Source organism: Xenopus laevis, chromosome 4L (genome assembly GCF_017654675.1).
Source record: "Xenopus laevis strain J_2021 chromosome 4L, Xenopus_laevis_v10.1, whole genome shotgun sequence".
In the NCBI taxonomy this organism is placed as follows: Eukaryota; Metazoa; Chordata; class Amphibia; order Anura; family Pipidae; genus Xenopus; species Xenopus laevis.
In genome coordinates, this window is record NC_054377.1 from 8,449,390 (window position 1) to 8,467,067 (window position 17,678).

At 37.2% G+C, this 17,678-nt stretch overlaps 1 protein-coding gene across 8 annotated transcripts in view; it reads right to left on the reverse strand.

Annotated features, from left to right (window-relative positions):
• The window catches only part of ano1.L (anoctamin 1, calcium activated chloride channel L homeolog), a 120,565-nt gene that overhangs the window by 33,228 nt on the left and 69,659 nt on the right, over positions 1-17,678 (reverse strand). For all 8 annotated transcript variants that reach the window (NM_001135237.1, XM_041589099.1, XM_041589096.1 and 5 more), the window contains 7 exon segments: positions 1,220-1,258; positions 1,803-1,858; positions 5,231-5,282; positions 5,592-5,646; positions 7,053-7,204; positions 9,221-9,319; positions 12,674-13,003. In NM_001135237.1, the coding sequence (NP_001128709.1) occupies positions 1,220-1,258; positions 1,803-1,858; positions 5,231-5,282; positions 5,592-5,646; positions 7,053-7,204; positions 9,221-9,319; positions 12,674-13,003 (783 nt within the window).

Genomic DNA, 17,678 nt, shown 5'->3' on the forward strand with positions numbered 1-17,678 from the left:
ACACAGGTGGCTCGGCAATGTTTTACTTGTATGCCCTGAAGTAGATTAGCTATGCACACATGTTATATGAAAACAAAATACATTTAGGCTGTTAAATTCACTTAATCTTCCTAAAAACCAAGATACACCCTTTTATTTAGCACAAAGTAATCAATGTTTAATTTTCCAGCCAGTCTTGTAGCATCTACACTTAACTGTTGAAACCTTATCAGACATTGTGAACAATCAGAATGGACGATTAATTGAATTTTAACAATCAGATAGGAACAGAACAGAAAGGAAGCAGAACAATGTCTACAACAGACTGCAGCGTGAGGTTCACTCAGTCTAACTCAGGGTTCCCCAACTTTTTTTTACTTGTGAGACACATTTAAATGTAAAAAGAGTTGGGGAGCAAAACAAGCATGAGAAAATCCATGGGAATGTCAAATAAGGGCTGTGATTGGCTGTTTGGTAGCCCCTGTGTGGACTGGTAGATTACATGAGGCTCTGTTTGGTTGTACAATGAAACCAAAACTTGCCTCTAAGCCTGGATATCAAAAATAAGCCCCTGCTTTGAGGCCACTGTGAGCAACATCCAAGGGGTTGGTGAGTAACATGTTGCTTGCGAGCTACTGGTTGGGTACCACTGGTCTAACTAATGGCTACTGGTATTCTGGTGCAGTCTACGGAAGGCAATTATGAGACAGCCGCAAGATCAGTATTCGGGATCATAGGGACTTGATATTTTGTACTATTTGAGTTCTAGACCCTACATTTAGATGCCTGTACAGAAGAGGAAGAATGGTATGATCATCATGGGTCAGGACTCTGTAAAGGTCACTCAAGTGCCTCCACTCCCATCAGATTATTTTATTTGCAGGCAATAAGGCACTGAAACAGCTTCCCTCAAAACAGGAAGCATAGGATTGTCTTGAATGTAACTGTAATCTCATGCATTAAAGTAGATATAAACAAAAAATGATTAATCATTTATATATTTAAAAAAAAAAAAAATCACATTCTAAGCAACCTTTTTAGTTGCAATTTAAAGCCCCGTGTGTCTGTTCTATTTTGCATTCCTGGTTTTTACTCTTGCTAAAATGTAGCAAGAAGCATCTCCTTCCAGGAAAGGCCCCATTGCTCACAAAGTCTTGCATGTTCTTCATAATTCACTCGGCTTCACCAGCACAGGGTATAGCAATGAATAAAAAAACATTTTATTGTTATAACCACTTACCTTCCTATCATTGGCTTCAGCTTCACTGTCATAGTCACCCTAAATAAGAGAAACTGGTTATGTATATCACCAACTGTCAAAGGAAACATGTTTGCGTTGGATATTTCTCTATACTCGGTGTATCAATATGAATATTCTGTGCAAAGCATTTTAATGGGAATCAGGGTGTGGCTTTAGGTGCCAGACATTAATTGCAGCTGCTTCATCTCTATGGTGTGGCTGGGTGCATTATGCCTTTCTAGTGACAAGGTGTTTCGAAATTGCATTATTAATGTAGCACTTGGCACAAACTGCATTCTTACCTGTTCCTACAAGGCACTTAACTTCAGGTAATTGCTACACTCCCCTTGATGTAAAATCGTAGCTCAAAGCTTCGCACCTTGCAGATAATCACAATAAACTCAGAAACTGAGGGAGGAGTCAATCACAAGAGGTCTACAATTATTTAAAGCAAGACCTGCCAAAACGCAGCCAGCTTCATTTAAATCCTATGTGACAGACCAGCTATTCACTGAATTATAAAAAAAAACCCACTATAAAGAAGTCCTAGAATACAGAGTTTTGAGGCTTGAGTCATACTCACATCATGCAGTGGATAGGCAGCGCTGTACACACCATTGGCAAGCAAACTGGTAATTCCTACAAAAATGAAGATATGTGGTTTAATTTTCTCATCCAATTAGTGCAGTAAAGATGATGGCAAAGTTGTGCTGACCCCATGCATCTGAACATAAAGCCTGCAGCACCCCATGTGGTGACTGTCCCAGAAGAGGAAGAGACTGGTTTATCATTAAAGTTAAATGCACATAATGATAGTTGAGGCAAATCACTTTACCTCCGGCAGTCACATTCTTACTGTCACTAGCTTATTGTTCAAACAAGATATATAATTAGTCTATCTTTAGCTACTTTCCTTTTATTCTCTAATCTAGTCATGAAATATCAGCTGGAGCACCACAGAGACCTATAAGAAAGGTCAGTTTGACTATAGACATTCAAGCAAACGTTGCCTTTATTATTAGGCTGGCAGTTGCGCTGCGCTGCCAGGGGGATTTCAGTGGCGTGCGGCGATGCCGGGGGGCCCTGAGGGGGTGCGGGCCCTGGCCCGCTCGCAGCCCCTGCTCCCCCGGTAGTTCCGCCACTGCTCAAGCCCCATACCTTCAGCTCAGGGAGGCAAATAGATAATGAAAGGCTGGCACATACCAGACCCCACTCTGTAGATTGAATTAGTAAAAAAGCAAAAATCATCACAGCAAAGCCTAATGCGTTTCGTGCCTTAGGGGCACATAGTCATAGCCTAAGACTAAGATGTTTTTAGATTAAATACTTTTTTACTACATCAATCTACGGAGTGTGGTCTGGTATGTGCCAGCCCTTCATTATCTATTTGAAGGACATAAACACCACTTCCAGAAATAATGTTGGGTCTTGAAACTGTTAATTTAAAACACTGTTATTTATGGCCGATACAAAGCACTGTCAGCAAACACCTGCCAGGCCCTTATGGTAGTACTAGTTCTGCTACACTACCATTACTCAATTCCCCATAGGCATATTGCAATGAATAAAGATATATATAAGTAGTAACATAACACAAAATAAAGTAGCACAGTAGGGAGGAAGTCTTTAGACCTGGTTATTTTATAGCAATAGAGACGACTATGAATTTCTTCAAAAAATGACCAGAGACAGCGAAGGGGTCCCTTTAAAAATAACCAGGTTTTTTTATAGGACCAACTGCAATGTAAGTAGTCATTCATTTTTGCCATAGGCTGACAAGAGTTCAGGGAGTTGTAGATCAACAGGTTGCCCATTTATAATTTAGTATTATGATTTATAACAAATGGCGTTGCACTCTGCAAATAGTTTTGAAGATTTGCGCTACCCACTTAAATAGGTGGTGCGAGAGATAAACATATTCAATTTAAAACTACCACAGTAGAAGGTTGCATTGAAAAGTCAGTGGGGCTCATTTATCAACACTGGGCAAATTTGCCCATGGGCAGTTACCTATAGCAACCAATCCGTGATTAGCTTTTTGAAGCCATCTGCAAGTAGGACAATGAATGCAGCAATCTGATTGGTTGTCATGGGTTACTGCCCATGGGCAAATTTGCCCAGTGTTGATAAATGACCCCCAATGTGTCTAGTGGGAAAAAAAAAAAAACCAGCATGTTCAGATAATACAGCATTACCGAAATAGGTTTTATGAACTACAATGCATGAAGTTTATCCTAGGCAGATTTTATTTACTTCTATAAAACATTTGGTGTAATACTAAATTATGACTTAATAGATTGCTTATTCTGCACTCGGTAATTTTACTTCACTTTATTGAATTCATTTAAGATCACCCAATTCATCTCCCCAATATTTAATTATTGCATAGTCCAAAGCTCATATACATATTCAAACTGTTAGTAACATATTCTTGCTCACAAATTTTAAGTGCATAGTCTTATTTTTAAAAAAAGGAATTCATGTTGAAATGGAAAATCATTGTTCAATTCATCAATTGCATTAGACCTCGTAATAATTAATTAGCATTGAGTTCTTGTGAAAGTTCATTGCTCACCAATTTATATGAAATCATGTTGTTAAATCCAAATTCATCACTGTTAAAAAGTCACAAAGAGGTAAATATTGGACCAATCAATGAATATAAACTGTGTGAAAGACAATGTCCACTTCCAGCGAATTCTACTAATCGCTGTTTTGTCTATAAGGCGAGACACGGCAAAAGTGCTTTTATATCAAGATTTCTTTCATCCGTTGCGGATTAATTGGCAAGTTGGTGGCAGGTCACTAAGGACAAACACTTGTGGCTTTTCCATTTAGGGTTCCGGTTCATGTAATGGGGAGGAGTAGTTGCGCATAGCAATGTAAAGTGGGTGCAGGGTTAGTATTTTGGGGTAATTGATGAATTGGGTGATCTTAAATTGATTAATTCAATAAATTGAGTGCGGAATAAGAGATCTATTTTTGCACAGTCATCATTTAGTATTACCCAAATGTTTTATAGAAGTACATAAAAAAAATCTGCCTAGGATAAACTTGGACTATGCAATAATTAAATATTGGGGAGATGAATTGGGTGATCTTAAATGAATTCAATAAAGTGAAGTAAAATTACCGAGTGCAGAATAAGCAATCTATTAAGTCATAATTTAGTATTACACCAAATGTTTTATAGAAGTAAATAAAATCTGCCTAGGATAAACTTCATGCATTGTAGTTCATAAAACATATTTCGGTAATGTTGTGTTACCTAACATGCCAGTTTTTTTTCCACTAGACACATTCACTTTTCAATACAATGCTTCTACTGAGTTACTGAGAAAATACTGGGAAGGTACTTTAGAAGGCATTTAAACATTTCTTAGACAGCTTTCTAAACTTTATACTGTGAATGGAAAAGTCATCTAATTTGCCTACTCCCATGCTCAAAGCAGGTTATAAAAGGGATTATTGTGCAGTGCTGGGGATACAAACATGAGAACAAGTGCCCCTACATTATTAAGATAAGTGGGTGGACTGGGGATGTGGAACCACTGAATAGTGTTCTGTAAGTAAACATTTTTCCTTGATCTGTTTACACAAAGAAGTGTCTTAAAACTTATACCAACAGCAAAGGGTGTGTGACATGCCTCATTGATGGTGCGTGTGGAGGGTTCCACGCCTTCTAGCAAGCAGGTATGAGAGAAGTGGTGTGTTTGCCAATCGGTTATATGAAAAGTATTTCAAGTGAACCTAACTGTGTATCAAAGCAGCTGCTTCTATTGAAAAGAACACACTTAAAGGTATAGTCTCAGTATCATTGAAACACCTGAAGCAACATGGAGATGTTTAAGCCTGAAAATAATTTATTACACTACATTTTTCAGTATGGCCACCTTTATCGTCACAGTTGGGCTGTTATCCAGTGCTGCGTGTCTCCTACAGGGGGCCCTTTTTTGCAGTTTAGTAACCTATATCCTTAACCATTAGATATGTGTTGCATGCTGTTCTTACCCATGCTGTATTTGGCTTTGGTGCAGGTTGTTCGCTTCAAGATTTCATACACCTGTTGGTTAGAGGACAGTAGTTATTTGAAAACCTGCCAACAACCAGGTAAAGTGCAAGATATAAATCTACTGAGGAGCATGGTGGACAGTCTCCAGAGACTAAATAAAGACAATTACACAAAGGGAAAAGTTGTGAGTGCTTTTTGAACAGCAGGTCCCAGAGGCTTAACATTCATGGGAAAAACTCACTATCTTTACTTCCATGTAATTGGAAACCAGATGCTGTGGACCTTTAATCATTGCTAAAAACAAATAAAGGAGTAATTAACACATCTCATTTGGTAGGTGTTAAGAGTTGCAACACTTACAATGGAACTTCTTGTTTTGCTGTCAAAAAACGATTCCTTGTCCGACATATCGAATCTGTTCAACAAAGCATTAAATGGCAAAAAAGGTTAATAATTTGGGTATGTGTAAAGGGGTTACACATGATATATATATAATAAAGTTGCTAGTACAGCAAAACCCGAACCAGATAGAAATGCAGATAACCCACACACAGTAGGCTACACACAGGTTAAACCCACCACTCTGATACTAAGGCATAGGTATTTTAGTGTTTATACTACAGCAAAAAAAAAATTATTTTTCAGAAACTATGGCTGACAAAATTCTACTACTTCCCACAGCAAGCTGCTATTGCACTTAAATGACAGCACACAATTTGAAACCAGACCTAGAAAACGGCACAGATGCACAATTACTCACACGGTCTAGTGTGACTCGTGTTAGCCTCTAAAGTTGTTACTAGGGTTATTTGAGAGTGGAGTATAAACAAAATATTTCTTAACCGAATTAGCCAAAAACAAAAAAAAAAAAGCTCCTTTTAGACCTGCTTCACAGAGAAAAAAAGAAGGATCCTGATTCAGGTTTCTAGAAGGGACACTGAACATATTTGTCCGGTTTTAGACGAAGATTTTATGTACTAGATACTAAGTGGATAAAATGTTTAGCATTTAGAAACTGTTTCAGAGACATGTGGCTTTACTTTCAAAATATGCTGTTGGTGCTACAAAAGTTTGTTATAATGCACTTAAAGGAGAAGTAAAGCATAACTAAAGAAGTAGTCAAGAAATGTTGGACATTTTGTTTTGGGCTTCTGCACTAGCCCAAGGCAACCACATCCCTTTAGCAGTAAAGATCTGTGTCTCCAAAGATGCCCCAGTAGCTCCCCATCTTCTTTTCTGCACATGCTCTGTGCTGCTGTCACTTACTGAGCTTAGGGAGCCACTCACAATATACAGTACACAGAATAGAAATGTCACAATATAAGGCTGATTAGTAATTAATACAGATAATAACTACATGGCAGCACAGAAACGAGTGCAATTAGCATCAGAATTTAATAATCAGCCCTGTAGCATCAGCTTATATTACAGGGGAACCTCATTTTCTGCTGGATAATTAGTGACGAGCCCTAAGCTTAGCTTCTCAACAGCCAATCAGAGCCCACTGAGCATGTGAGTGTCACAGACACTTTCCAAGATGGTGACCCCCTGTGACAAGTTTGAAGTCCTGGATCATTGCTGCTATTGACAAGCTGAAACTTTAGCCTCATACAATAAGTTCACTATATAAAATATGGCATTTTTAGCAAAATTAATTTTTAGGGTTTAGTTCCTTTAAAGAACTGGTCAAAGATGTATCTATCTTATTTGTATCTAAATCATAGGAATTTGAAGGCTGGATCTACAAACAGAAGGGGAAAAACCAACAAATACTTAAAAAAAAAAAAAGTATAAGTTATAGTGCTAAGAATGAATACTCACAAATGCTGCTTCTCTCTGGAGAAGGGGTATGAGAGATGTTTTACTGTCTGGGGTCTAAGACCAGCAACCTTTGGTTGAATTGGTTCACTTATTTTATGAATAAAAGAACTCAGTTTCTGCATTAGACCTTGAGTCCGATTTATTTGATAGACCTGGAACAAAAAGAAAAAAAATCATCATTGGCTTCCAAGCAGTTGCATTTAGACAATTTTGGATTTTGTAGTCTTATTGTGCACCCTACCAAAAATTAAAAAGCAACAAGGTAAGTAAATGCTAACAATTATTGCCATCACCTTTGCCAGCTGCAAAAATGTTCACAAAACTGCGCTAGAATTTTGCTGTGTGCTTTTGTTTGCTGGGGGAAAATATTCAGTCTTTTTTGTAGGAATAATACCCACAGACAAATACAGACGTCATAATCCTGTACCCTTGCCTTCCACATTGGAGCCCATCTTAGCCCTCCCCCTGTATATCTATGAAACGTTTATGGCACCATGCTCAGAAGATATTGGCAACACTTGAGCCTTTTCCCTATGAATAAAAGTTTTAGCATAATGGGTAAAGAACTTCTCTAACAAGGTAGGGCAGTATAATTGCTATTGCAGAGCTAAAAAATCTTACTGCAATGTCATTTTGCTTCCCATTGACTTTAATTTTGGTGAAATGTAAATTAGGGGTAGTGAAATTATGTGATTTTTCATCACAGAATAATTTTTTCCACTTTTTCCTTTCCTGTCCCAAATTTGCAAATGCAAATTATGATTCAGTTCGTTATTCGTAGACACAGGACACACCAGCACAACATGGATAATTCTAGCAGGATTTAACCTTGCTCGTTTATTTGCGGATGCAACGTTTCGGGGCGTGACCCCTTTCTCAAGCTTGATTTCATCCATGTTGTGCTGGTGTGTCCTGTGTCTACGCTGTTTTTGAGGTTGTCCAATTCCTCTAACACCTAGCACCTGGAATTCGTGTGACTTCGGACGGCCAGGGTGTGCGAGTGTAAGTTCTTCTTTTTTGCATCAGTTCGTTATTCGGCCAAATCTTTCATAAAGTATTCAGGGATTTGGCCATTTCCCAAATAGTGGATTCGGTGCATCCCTATTAGGAAAGCACCTGTTTTCAAACAAGCAACAGCTTTCTCACAAGTTGGGTCTGTTCACATTGAACAAAAAATAAGTATCCCAAACTTCTCTGTTAGCTACTTTTTTCCCTTTTAAAAGATAAGTAGACCTTTAAAATAAGTAGGGATGCACCGAATCCAGGATTCAGTTCGGCATTCGGCCTTTTACAGCAGGATTCGGCCGAATCCTTTTTCCCGGCCGAAATGAATCCGAATCCTAATTTGCATATGCAAATTAGGGGTGGGATGGAAATTGAGTGACTTTTTGTCACAAAACAAGGAAGTAAAACATGTTTTCCCCTTCCCACCGCTAATTTGTTCGGATTCGGTTCAGTATTCGGCTGAATCTTTCACGAAGGATTCGGGGTTCGGCCAAATCCATAAAAGTGGATACGGTGCATCTCTAAAAATAAGTGAAAGTAAAATTGATGAGGGTGCTATTGTAAGCATGTTTGCAATTTACATTCATTTTCTATTTTTCTTTAATTCCAAGATATTAAGGGATACATGTACTGTTAATATAAATTAATTTATTACAACAGCGCCACCTGCTGGTCAGTTTCTCACCAGTCTGACCACCAAGTAGTCAAGGAAGTTGTCAGGAGAAAGAAAGAGGCTGCTCAGATGTTCTTCTGCTTAGGAAAGATGCGAGAAAGGTTTCTAATTTCTTTCCTAAGCAGAAGAACATCAGAGCAGCCTCTTTCTTTCTCCTGACAACTTCCTTGACTACTTGGTGGTCAGACTGGTGGGAAAATGACCAGCAGGTGGCGATGTTGTAACAAAATTCATTTATATTAACAATACATGTATCCCTTAATATCTTGCAATTAAAGAATAATAAATAATGAATGTAAATTGCAAAAATGCTTAGAATTGCACCCTCACCAATTTTACATTCACTTAATTTTAAAGGTTTACTTATCCTTTAAGATGTGGGCCTACCAGCAATCTAGACAGAAAGGGCACTATATATAAATATATCCCAATGTTATTTATGAGCATCTCCCTCTGAAAAGCAATCACAGCCCATGTTGTGAGCACATACCTTTTTTGTGGGCATCTTGAGTTTCATAAACTCAGCTTCTCTGCATAGTACATTCCAAGGAGCATGGATCTTTACAAAGCCAACACCATGTAGTTTAGTCTGTAGCAAAAGGAAAGAAGCAGATTAAAATAAGATACTTTCTATCATGTGGCATAGGAGCATAATAATGTACATTTTCCGAAATGTAAATCCCTTTGAAATACAAACGCCTGCATTGCCAAGTGCAACCAAATAAATACTTTTATTCAAAACTATAAAATATTATCTGGTGCTATACGGCTTGAATTAAATGTCTGTCAAAAATGCCACCCTCCCTTTTAGATGACATTTAAAATCTATTTCTGCAACAGATTATTTTAGGAAAACTTTAAAAGAACCCATGTTATATAACAATAAACAGAGTTTAGTAGATATTGTTTATTGAAAGGATGGAGAGTACCATTTTGCACCAATGAAGTTAAATATTTACTCAACTACAGGTATGGAACCGGTTATCCAGAATTCTCGGGACCTGGGGTTTTCCGGATAACAGATCTTTCTGTAATTTGGGTCTTCATGCCTTAAGTCTACTAGAAATTCATTTAAACATTAAATAAACCCAACAGGCTGGTTTTGCTTCCAATAAGGATTAATTATATCTTACTTGTGATCAAGTACAAGCTACTGTTTTATTACTACAGAGTAAAAGGAAATCATTTTTACAAATTTGGATTATTTGGATAAAATGGAGTCTATGGGAGACAGCCATTCCGTAATTCGGAGCTTTCTGGATATCGGGTTTCCGGATAAGGGATCCTATACCTGTACTATATAGTTTTCCTTTGCAGTAAAAAACAAAAGTAAATATAAATAACACGGTATAAACGGATTTTTACATATATAGAAATTATTGGATAGAGATTTATTATCGCTATGTTCATCTTTCCTCTTCCACGCACGTCTATAGGTATTTTTAAAATTAGAGCTCCGTAAAGTTTACAGTCACACATTGAATTACATTTAGGGTGTAAGAGTATTCACATAGGACAGGGATGGTATGTAGCATCCCCTGAAACAAATACTTCTGTACATTGCTCTACAGCACCCGTCACCGAGAGGCTCTGGCATCCAATAATGAATGCAACTTGACCTGACTTTTCACTAGTCTTGCAAAAAAAATGTTTTAATGGAGAAGGGCTTCCGTCAATGTTTGGGGCGTTTCTATGGAGGTAAATATTAAACTATATTTGACTAGGTCACCCAAATGTGGGAGACATCATTGTTTTACAATGTGAATTCCAGTAATAATTCTTATTCAATAGTGGCTCCATCCATGGGACACTAAGCTAAAATAGATCACATCATACAGTGGCACGGCTAGTTATGGGTAACTGGAGTATGTCTTGTGCCTGAGATATAATAAGTCATCTGGTAACTTACTTTCATATAAATATAACATATCTGTATAAGGAATATTCTGGGTATATAATATACTGTGCTCTTCTACTTTTATCTTCTATTTACGGGAAAATAAAATATTTAAAAAAACTGCTTATAAGAGAGAGAAACCCCACACCAAATAGACAGCCAGGTTTAGCACATTAGCAAGTAATTTCATTTCAATGCGCACAGGTTATTTCCCCATGTTTACTAATCCATTCTCCTGAAAAATTCCTGGTCGTAAAAAAAAAAAATAAATAAATAAATAAAATAAAAAAATCTCGGAAAAAACGTGAAATCCGCAGAAAATTCAAATCGTATAAATTTTTTCAGATTTTTGCCGAAAACAACGAAATCTTCGGATTATTGCGCAAAATCCAGCGCAGATCAGGATATTTTCGTGACTTCTCCCATTGACTTATATACAACCTCGGCAGGTCTGAGATGCCAGATTTTCAGATTCTGACTTTTTCCATCCTCATTAGTATAATAAATACCGAAAAATGTAAGGTTTTTTTCACTTAAAATTTTATGGTAAAAAAGTTTGGCATTCAAACTTTAAAGGGGACCCGTCACCCAAAAAAATTATTCAAAGTCCTATTTTATCACATTAGTCAAGCAAAATGAACTTTAATTACACTATGCAAATTATTTGAATCTTGTTTCCTTCAGTCTGGGAATTCATAATTATAACAAGCAGGCAGGAGCCATTTTGTGGGCACGGTTATTAAGACAAGCCTTGTATCATCTCAGAATCTTGTTTGTGCACCAGAATGGGGGACCTGATGTCCATCCCCATGCCCTATAAAGAAAGAATTGTTCAGTGTACCTTCCTAAAAAAGCAATACGTTTTCCGAACGAAAGAGGTGTGATTACCAAAATAATGTGTTATAGAAATGAAAAGAAGTAAAACCCCTCTCTATTCAATTGGCCACCAATTAAAGAAAATTCAAGTATTAGTGCAGCAGTGTCAGAGTTTATTAACAGTTTCGTTAACGGTTACTAACCCAGTGTTGCTTCAATTATTGGGCAGCCATTGCTGGGTTACCCAATAAAGTGCTATGTGCTAGGTGCTAATAATTCATTAGCAATTAAAAATCATGTAACAGGATTAATTAATATTGTGCTATAAAGTGCTAGTGCTTCAAATGAAATTAAGAAGTTAACTTAAATAACCAGGATTAAATTGACCCAGGTGAGATTAAAGTTAATTCATCCCCATGCCCTGGTTACACAATTAAATGGTGAAGAGAATGGGGGGGAATGTAGGGAGAGCAGTGATTTCTAGGAAGTGCTGAATGGAAAGTGAAAGTAATTGTCTGCCCCGCCTCTATGCTTAAGGCATAGAGGAGGGGCAGACAATATTTGATTGACAGCTGAGATGTTTAAATGAGCTTATAACAGCTATGAATGCTTTAATAAAAAATAGAAATTGGATTTCATGTTTAATTTGAAAAGGACTTTTATTATACAGCTGTGTGTGTCTGGGTGGCAGGTCCACTTTAATAAATAAGCTCCTGTGTGTGTGTGTATGGTGTTAACGATGACAGTTTCTAGAGCCTCCTAGAGACAGTAGATGGTTGGTCCCACCCCAGTAGCATGAGATTAGGGCTGTGCAAGCGTCCCTGGGTCAGAAGACTGAAGCAAGGCAGGCTAAGCATACGCCTAAGAGAAAGAGCTTTAGGGGAAAGCACACGAGTTGTGTTTACCAGCTTTAGAGATTGAGTCACTTTGTACATGATGCACTGGTGGCTGTTCAGCTGCGTTTATTCGTTTCTCAGCACACGTGATAACGGAGCTGCATGCAAGCTGCATATTATATTACAGATGCTCCGGCAAGCTCTACCCTATGGCTCAGGTCACAAGATGAATCGCGAAAGACTCCAAAACTATTTGGATTTTTGACTGAAGGGCCAAACAATCAGAGTTATGATTTGACTAACTGTGTGTGTGGCAGATCAGAGAAATGTTTATTTCAGAATCTACAATACAGACATTACACACACTTAACATAGCAATGTTTATCCTTTTTACCTCTTCATCCCTTTCCAGTTCTAGACCAGTCTCGATCAGGTTGCCTTCATATTCTTCCCTGCGGAAACGCTTGTCATCTTCATGATAATCCATTTTAGGCTCTGCTTCCATTGCCTCCAGGTCACCACCTCCCCCAGGCAGATGGTGATCATCCTTTGGGCTGTGCAAGTTATGTACAGAGTTATTGTGATGGTTCTTTTTGTTTGGGGTTCTGCTGCCAGACTTCTTGTAGGTGAATGCCAAGATATAATCCACTTTCCTCTGCCCGTCTTTAAAGAATATGCCATGTTTACAGCCAGTTTCCCGATCTGCTTCCAAGGAGTTTAGCAACTGCAATGAAGACAACATAAGGCAGCAAATTATTTTTGGTCATTGTCAAAACTAAACCTTTGTGTTTTTTTTCATAGCTGGAAAGGAATCATCTTTTGCATGTAAAAATGACTTAAAGGGGACCCGTCAGCAAAAATAATTATTCCAAATCCTATTTTATCATGTTAGTCAAGCAAAATAAACTTTAATTACACCTGTATACATTATTTAAATCTTGTTTCCATCAGTTTGGGAATTCATAATTATAACAAGCAGGCAGGAGCCATATTGTGGACACTGTTATTAAGACAAGTCTTGTATCATCTCAGAATCTTGTTTGTGCACCAGAATGGGGGACCCAATGTCCATCCCCATGCCCTGGTTACACAATTAAATCATTAAGAGAGCTGGGGGAATGTGGGGAGAGCAGTGACATCTAGGAAGTGCTGAATGGAAAGTGAAAGTAATTGTTTGCCTAAAAGGCATAGAGGAGGGGCAAACAATATCTGATTGACAGATTTTTAAATGAGTTTACAACAGCTATGAACGCTTTAATAAAAAAAAGAATTTGGATTTCATGTTTAATTTGAAAAGGACTATTATTATACAGATTTTTGTGTCTTGGAGGCAGGTCCACTTTAAGCCTAAAATTGATCTATTCTGCCTTGTCAGATTTCTTTACAATTGTCCCCATTGTTTAAAATCAGTGGTAAACTGTATTACACACATACTCTAACATTTGCACTAATATCAATGGTGGGCAAACAATAACTGCATTCTGGAACCGGTTCTTCTCTCCTTGCATTGAAGGGTATTTTATATTAAAAAGGTACAACATACAACTATATTCAAAGAGTGTTTTTAAGTCCAATGCAAGTGACCAACGTCAGTATTGTGATCACCACCATTGAACACAAGCAGTGAAGGTGAATTACTGTGGGCCAGAGCCTATGGTCTTTCTAAAACGACATGAGAAAACATTGGTAGTTGTACTTACTATGGAGGGTGCAAATTACCACCTATGGTGCTCAATGGGCCACTCTTTTCTTACTTTCCCCAACACTCTCTTGGAGCAGTAAAGCAGTGAGCTCTGCTCATATCCTACACCTACAGTCTCAAACAGACCTAAATGAATAAGCCCCAACCTTGATGCACCAAACTTTGTATGGTGGCCAGCAGCATCTTTTCATGCTCACGTGGCTTGGAGAAAAAGGGGTGATTCGCCTTTAAGGTAACTTTTAGTATGTTATAATGGCGAATTCTAAGCAACTTTTAAATTGGGTTTCATGATTTGTTTTTTTTTTTATAGTTTTATAGTAATTTGCCTTTTTCTTCGGCTTTCAAATGAGGGTCACTGACCCCTTCTAAAAAGCAAGCTCTCTATAAGGCAACAAATGTATTGTTATTGCTACTTGGTATTCCTCATCTTTCTATTCAGCCTCTCCTATTCCAGTCTCTTGTTTAAATCATTGCATGGTTGCTAGGGGAGTTTGCACCCTAGCAACCAGACTGCTTAAAATGCAAATTGAAGAGTTGCTGAATAAAAAGTCAAAAACCTTAAAATAATAAAAAATGAAAACCAATTGCAAATCGTCTCAGAATATCACTATGTCATACTAAAAGTAACCCCTTTAAGGGACTCTTTCATCCTCTCTCTGCTGTTTCGGTTACAGTTCTTTACCCATGATCTTCACACTTTGGGGCAGATTTATTAAGGGTCGAAGTGAAAATTCGAATTTTCAAATTTGTTTTTGGTCAAAACTCGAATTGGAATTTCAAGCCCTTTAAGAATTCGAATTCAACTATTCACCACATAAAACATTATACACTAACAGAGTTACTGTATAAGTCAATGGGAGAGGCCCAGGGATCAATTTAGTGATGTTTGGGGTCTTCCTGACATTTGAGTTTTTATAAATTTGAATAGTAGAGTTTTTCGAATCGAATTTGAGTATTCAGCTCATTTAAATTCGTCAGAGTTGAAAAAATTTGATTTTATTAATAAATTTCAATAGTAGAATTTCGATGGTATAATTTCGAGTTTATGGGAGTTTAAAAAAACCATCTCACATAAATTTGAAATTCGACCCTTGATAAATAGGCATGCACTGAATCCATTCTGGATTCTGCCTTTTTCAACAGGATTCGAATTGAGCCGAATTCTTCTGCCCAGCCGAAACGAATCCAAATTTGCATATGCAAATTAGGGGCATGGAGGGAAATTGCATGACATTTTGTCACAATAGAAGTAAAATGTTTTCCCTTTCCCACCCCTAATTTGCATATGCCGAATCCAAAATGGTGGATTCGGTGCATCCCTATTGATAAATGTGCCTCCCCGTGTCATTTTGTTTTTTTAAGTCCATTTGAGGTCCAAAAACACTTCACAAAACCAATTCAGTAAAAAAAACAAGATCCTTTTAACAGCTGGACTGAACCATAATGTTTACAAACCATTGTTTATTGCTGATCATATGCTTATTTACTCAAGTAATTTTATACAAAGCCACAAGAAAAACAAACAATCTGAACTGCAGCCAGAACAAGAAGCTGTGATGAACAGATCAGGTATAAAGTATTGCTTGATACAAAAGGTGAAATAAACCTTCAGGATAGACAGTACTCCAGACCTGGAGCAGGAGTGAAGCTCATAATTTATAACTATGTGCTGTAGCCAGAGGAGAGATGAAGTAAGAATGAAGTGAAGGCTTCTGAGCTTGGGGTTTTGGAACCGCTCCTATTTCTATCTAAGATGTTGGGAAATGCAAACTGTATAAACTCGTTTTTTGATGCAGTGTTAGTAATTAACCCTCTTCTGCCATGTTGAAAATTGTAGCTGATGTGAAAGTTCCTGAGCTCTGTTGTAGAGCCAGAACTAGATCTAAGCATTTGCTCCAGCTCTGTAGCCAGGTTGGTGTAAGAGCTTAGGAAATGAAGCCAAACCAGTGTTGATCTCAAAGCCCCATCAATCCTGCTGCCCTTGATTTTATATCGGATTAGTCTCAAATTCAGTTACAATTTTTATAACATATTAGTAGTATCATTTACCGACCCTCTTTTTAACAATAGACAAGTATAACTGCAGTATATCAATGCCCAAAGGCAAGACTTCTGTTGCACACTTATTATTGGAACTTCACCTTCTATCCTTATCATGCTCCTAGACCAGAAGCCTTCTATAATATATTAGCAATGTGCCTACTCTTCCTATGAATTGACTTGTGTTTATTTATAGTGGGCTAGTTATTGGATATAGAGAGAGTCATGGTGGAACAACCTAGCCCTGCATGCTATAAGCATTACACTCAAGAGGTGAATCACTGAGTAGTTGGGTTTGAAAATAAATGTGTAACTTTCTTTACATCATTGAAATCAATATGATTTACAACAAATGGTAAGAAAGGTGGAGTGTTAGAAAGCACCATATACTTTCTCTCTCTAATAGGATATAAATCCAGCTATAAAATCTGATTATAGGTTGAACACAATTCTATGGCCATCCGTTTACTAAACCAATTAATTTACCATGTCGTAGAATGGCTAATTCTTAGCAACTTTTCAATTGGTCTTCATTTTTTATAATTTTTTAAATTAATTGTCTTGTTCTTCTGACTCTTTCCAGCTTTCAAATTGGGGTCACTGACCCCATTTAAAAACAAACGCTCTGTAAGGCTACAGATTATTGCTACTTTTTACGACTCCTCTTTCTCTCCTATTCCAGTCTCTTATTCAAATCAGTGCATGGTTGCTGGGGTAATTTGGACATTAGCAACCAGATTGTTTAAATAGCTGCTGAATAAAAAGTGAACTCAAAAACCACAAATAATAAAAAATGAAAACCAATGCAAATTGTCTCAGAATATCCCTCTCTACATCATACTAAGGGGCATATTTATAAGAGATAAGGCATATTTTTAAGAGATTTTGCAGAGATCCAAATAAATCACAAAGTTTATGCACATTTTGCTATGTGTGTGCCATCTGAATCTTCTTGGTTACTGCTGCATAGCTATAAAGGGTCGAATTTCGAATTTGAAAAACTTCGAAATTTGAATTAAAAAAAAACCTACCAAAATTAAGTCAGTTTTTTTCTGGCCGAATAGGTCTGTATTCAGCCGAATTCGAATTGAAGTAAAATCGCATTTCGAATTGTAATCGAAGTTTTTAGGAGGTCCGAAAGTCGAATTTTTAAAGAAACATTTGCTATTCGAATTCTTTTCTAATTGAATATTCGAATTCTTTTGGAATTTCGAATTTTCTTCTAATTGAATTTGGACTATTCCCTAGTCGAGGTACACAAAAATAGCTTGAAATTTACATTTCTTTAATTCAAAAATTCACCTCGACCTTTGATAAATCTGCCCCTAAAAGTTAAAGGTGAACAACCTCCTTAATGAGATATCCAATCTGTTGATAGTCCCTTACTTCTAAAACACAACTACAATCAGCTTTCTACCATAGACAAAAGCAGTTGTATATTGTGGCACTACCAAAGACGTGTTAATTTCACAATTAACAGACAATAAAATAAAAAAAAATTAATACATGCTATAACACTAATCCTTAACCTCTTCCTAAATACAATGACGGTGTGTGTGCATCACTTATTCCACTTTGCTACTTTTAAATGATGACAATATGAACAAGAGCATGTGTCTCCAGGTGATTGATAGTTAAACAAAGGCTAGAATTATAA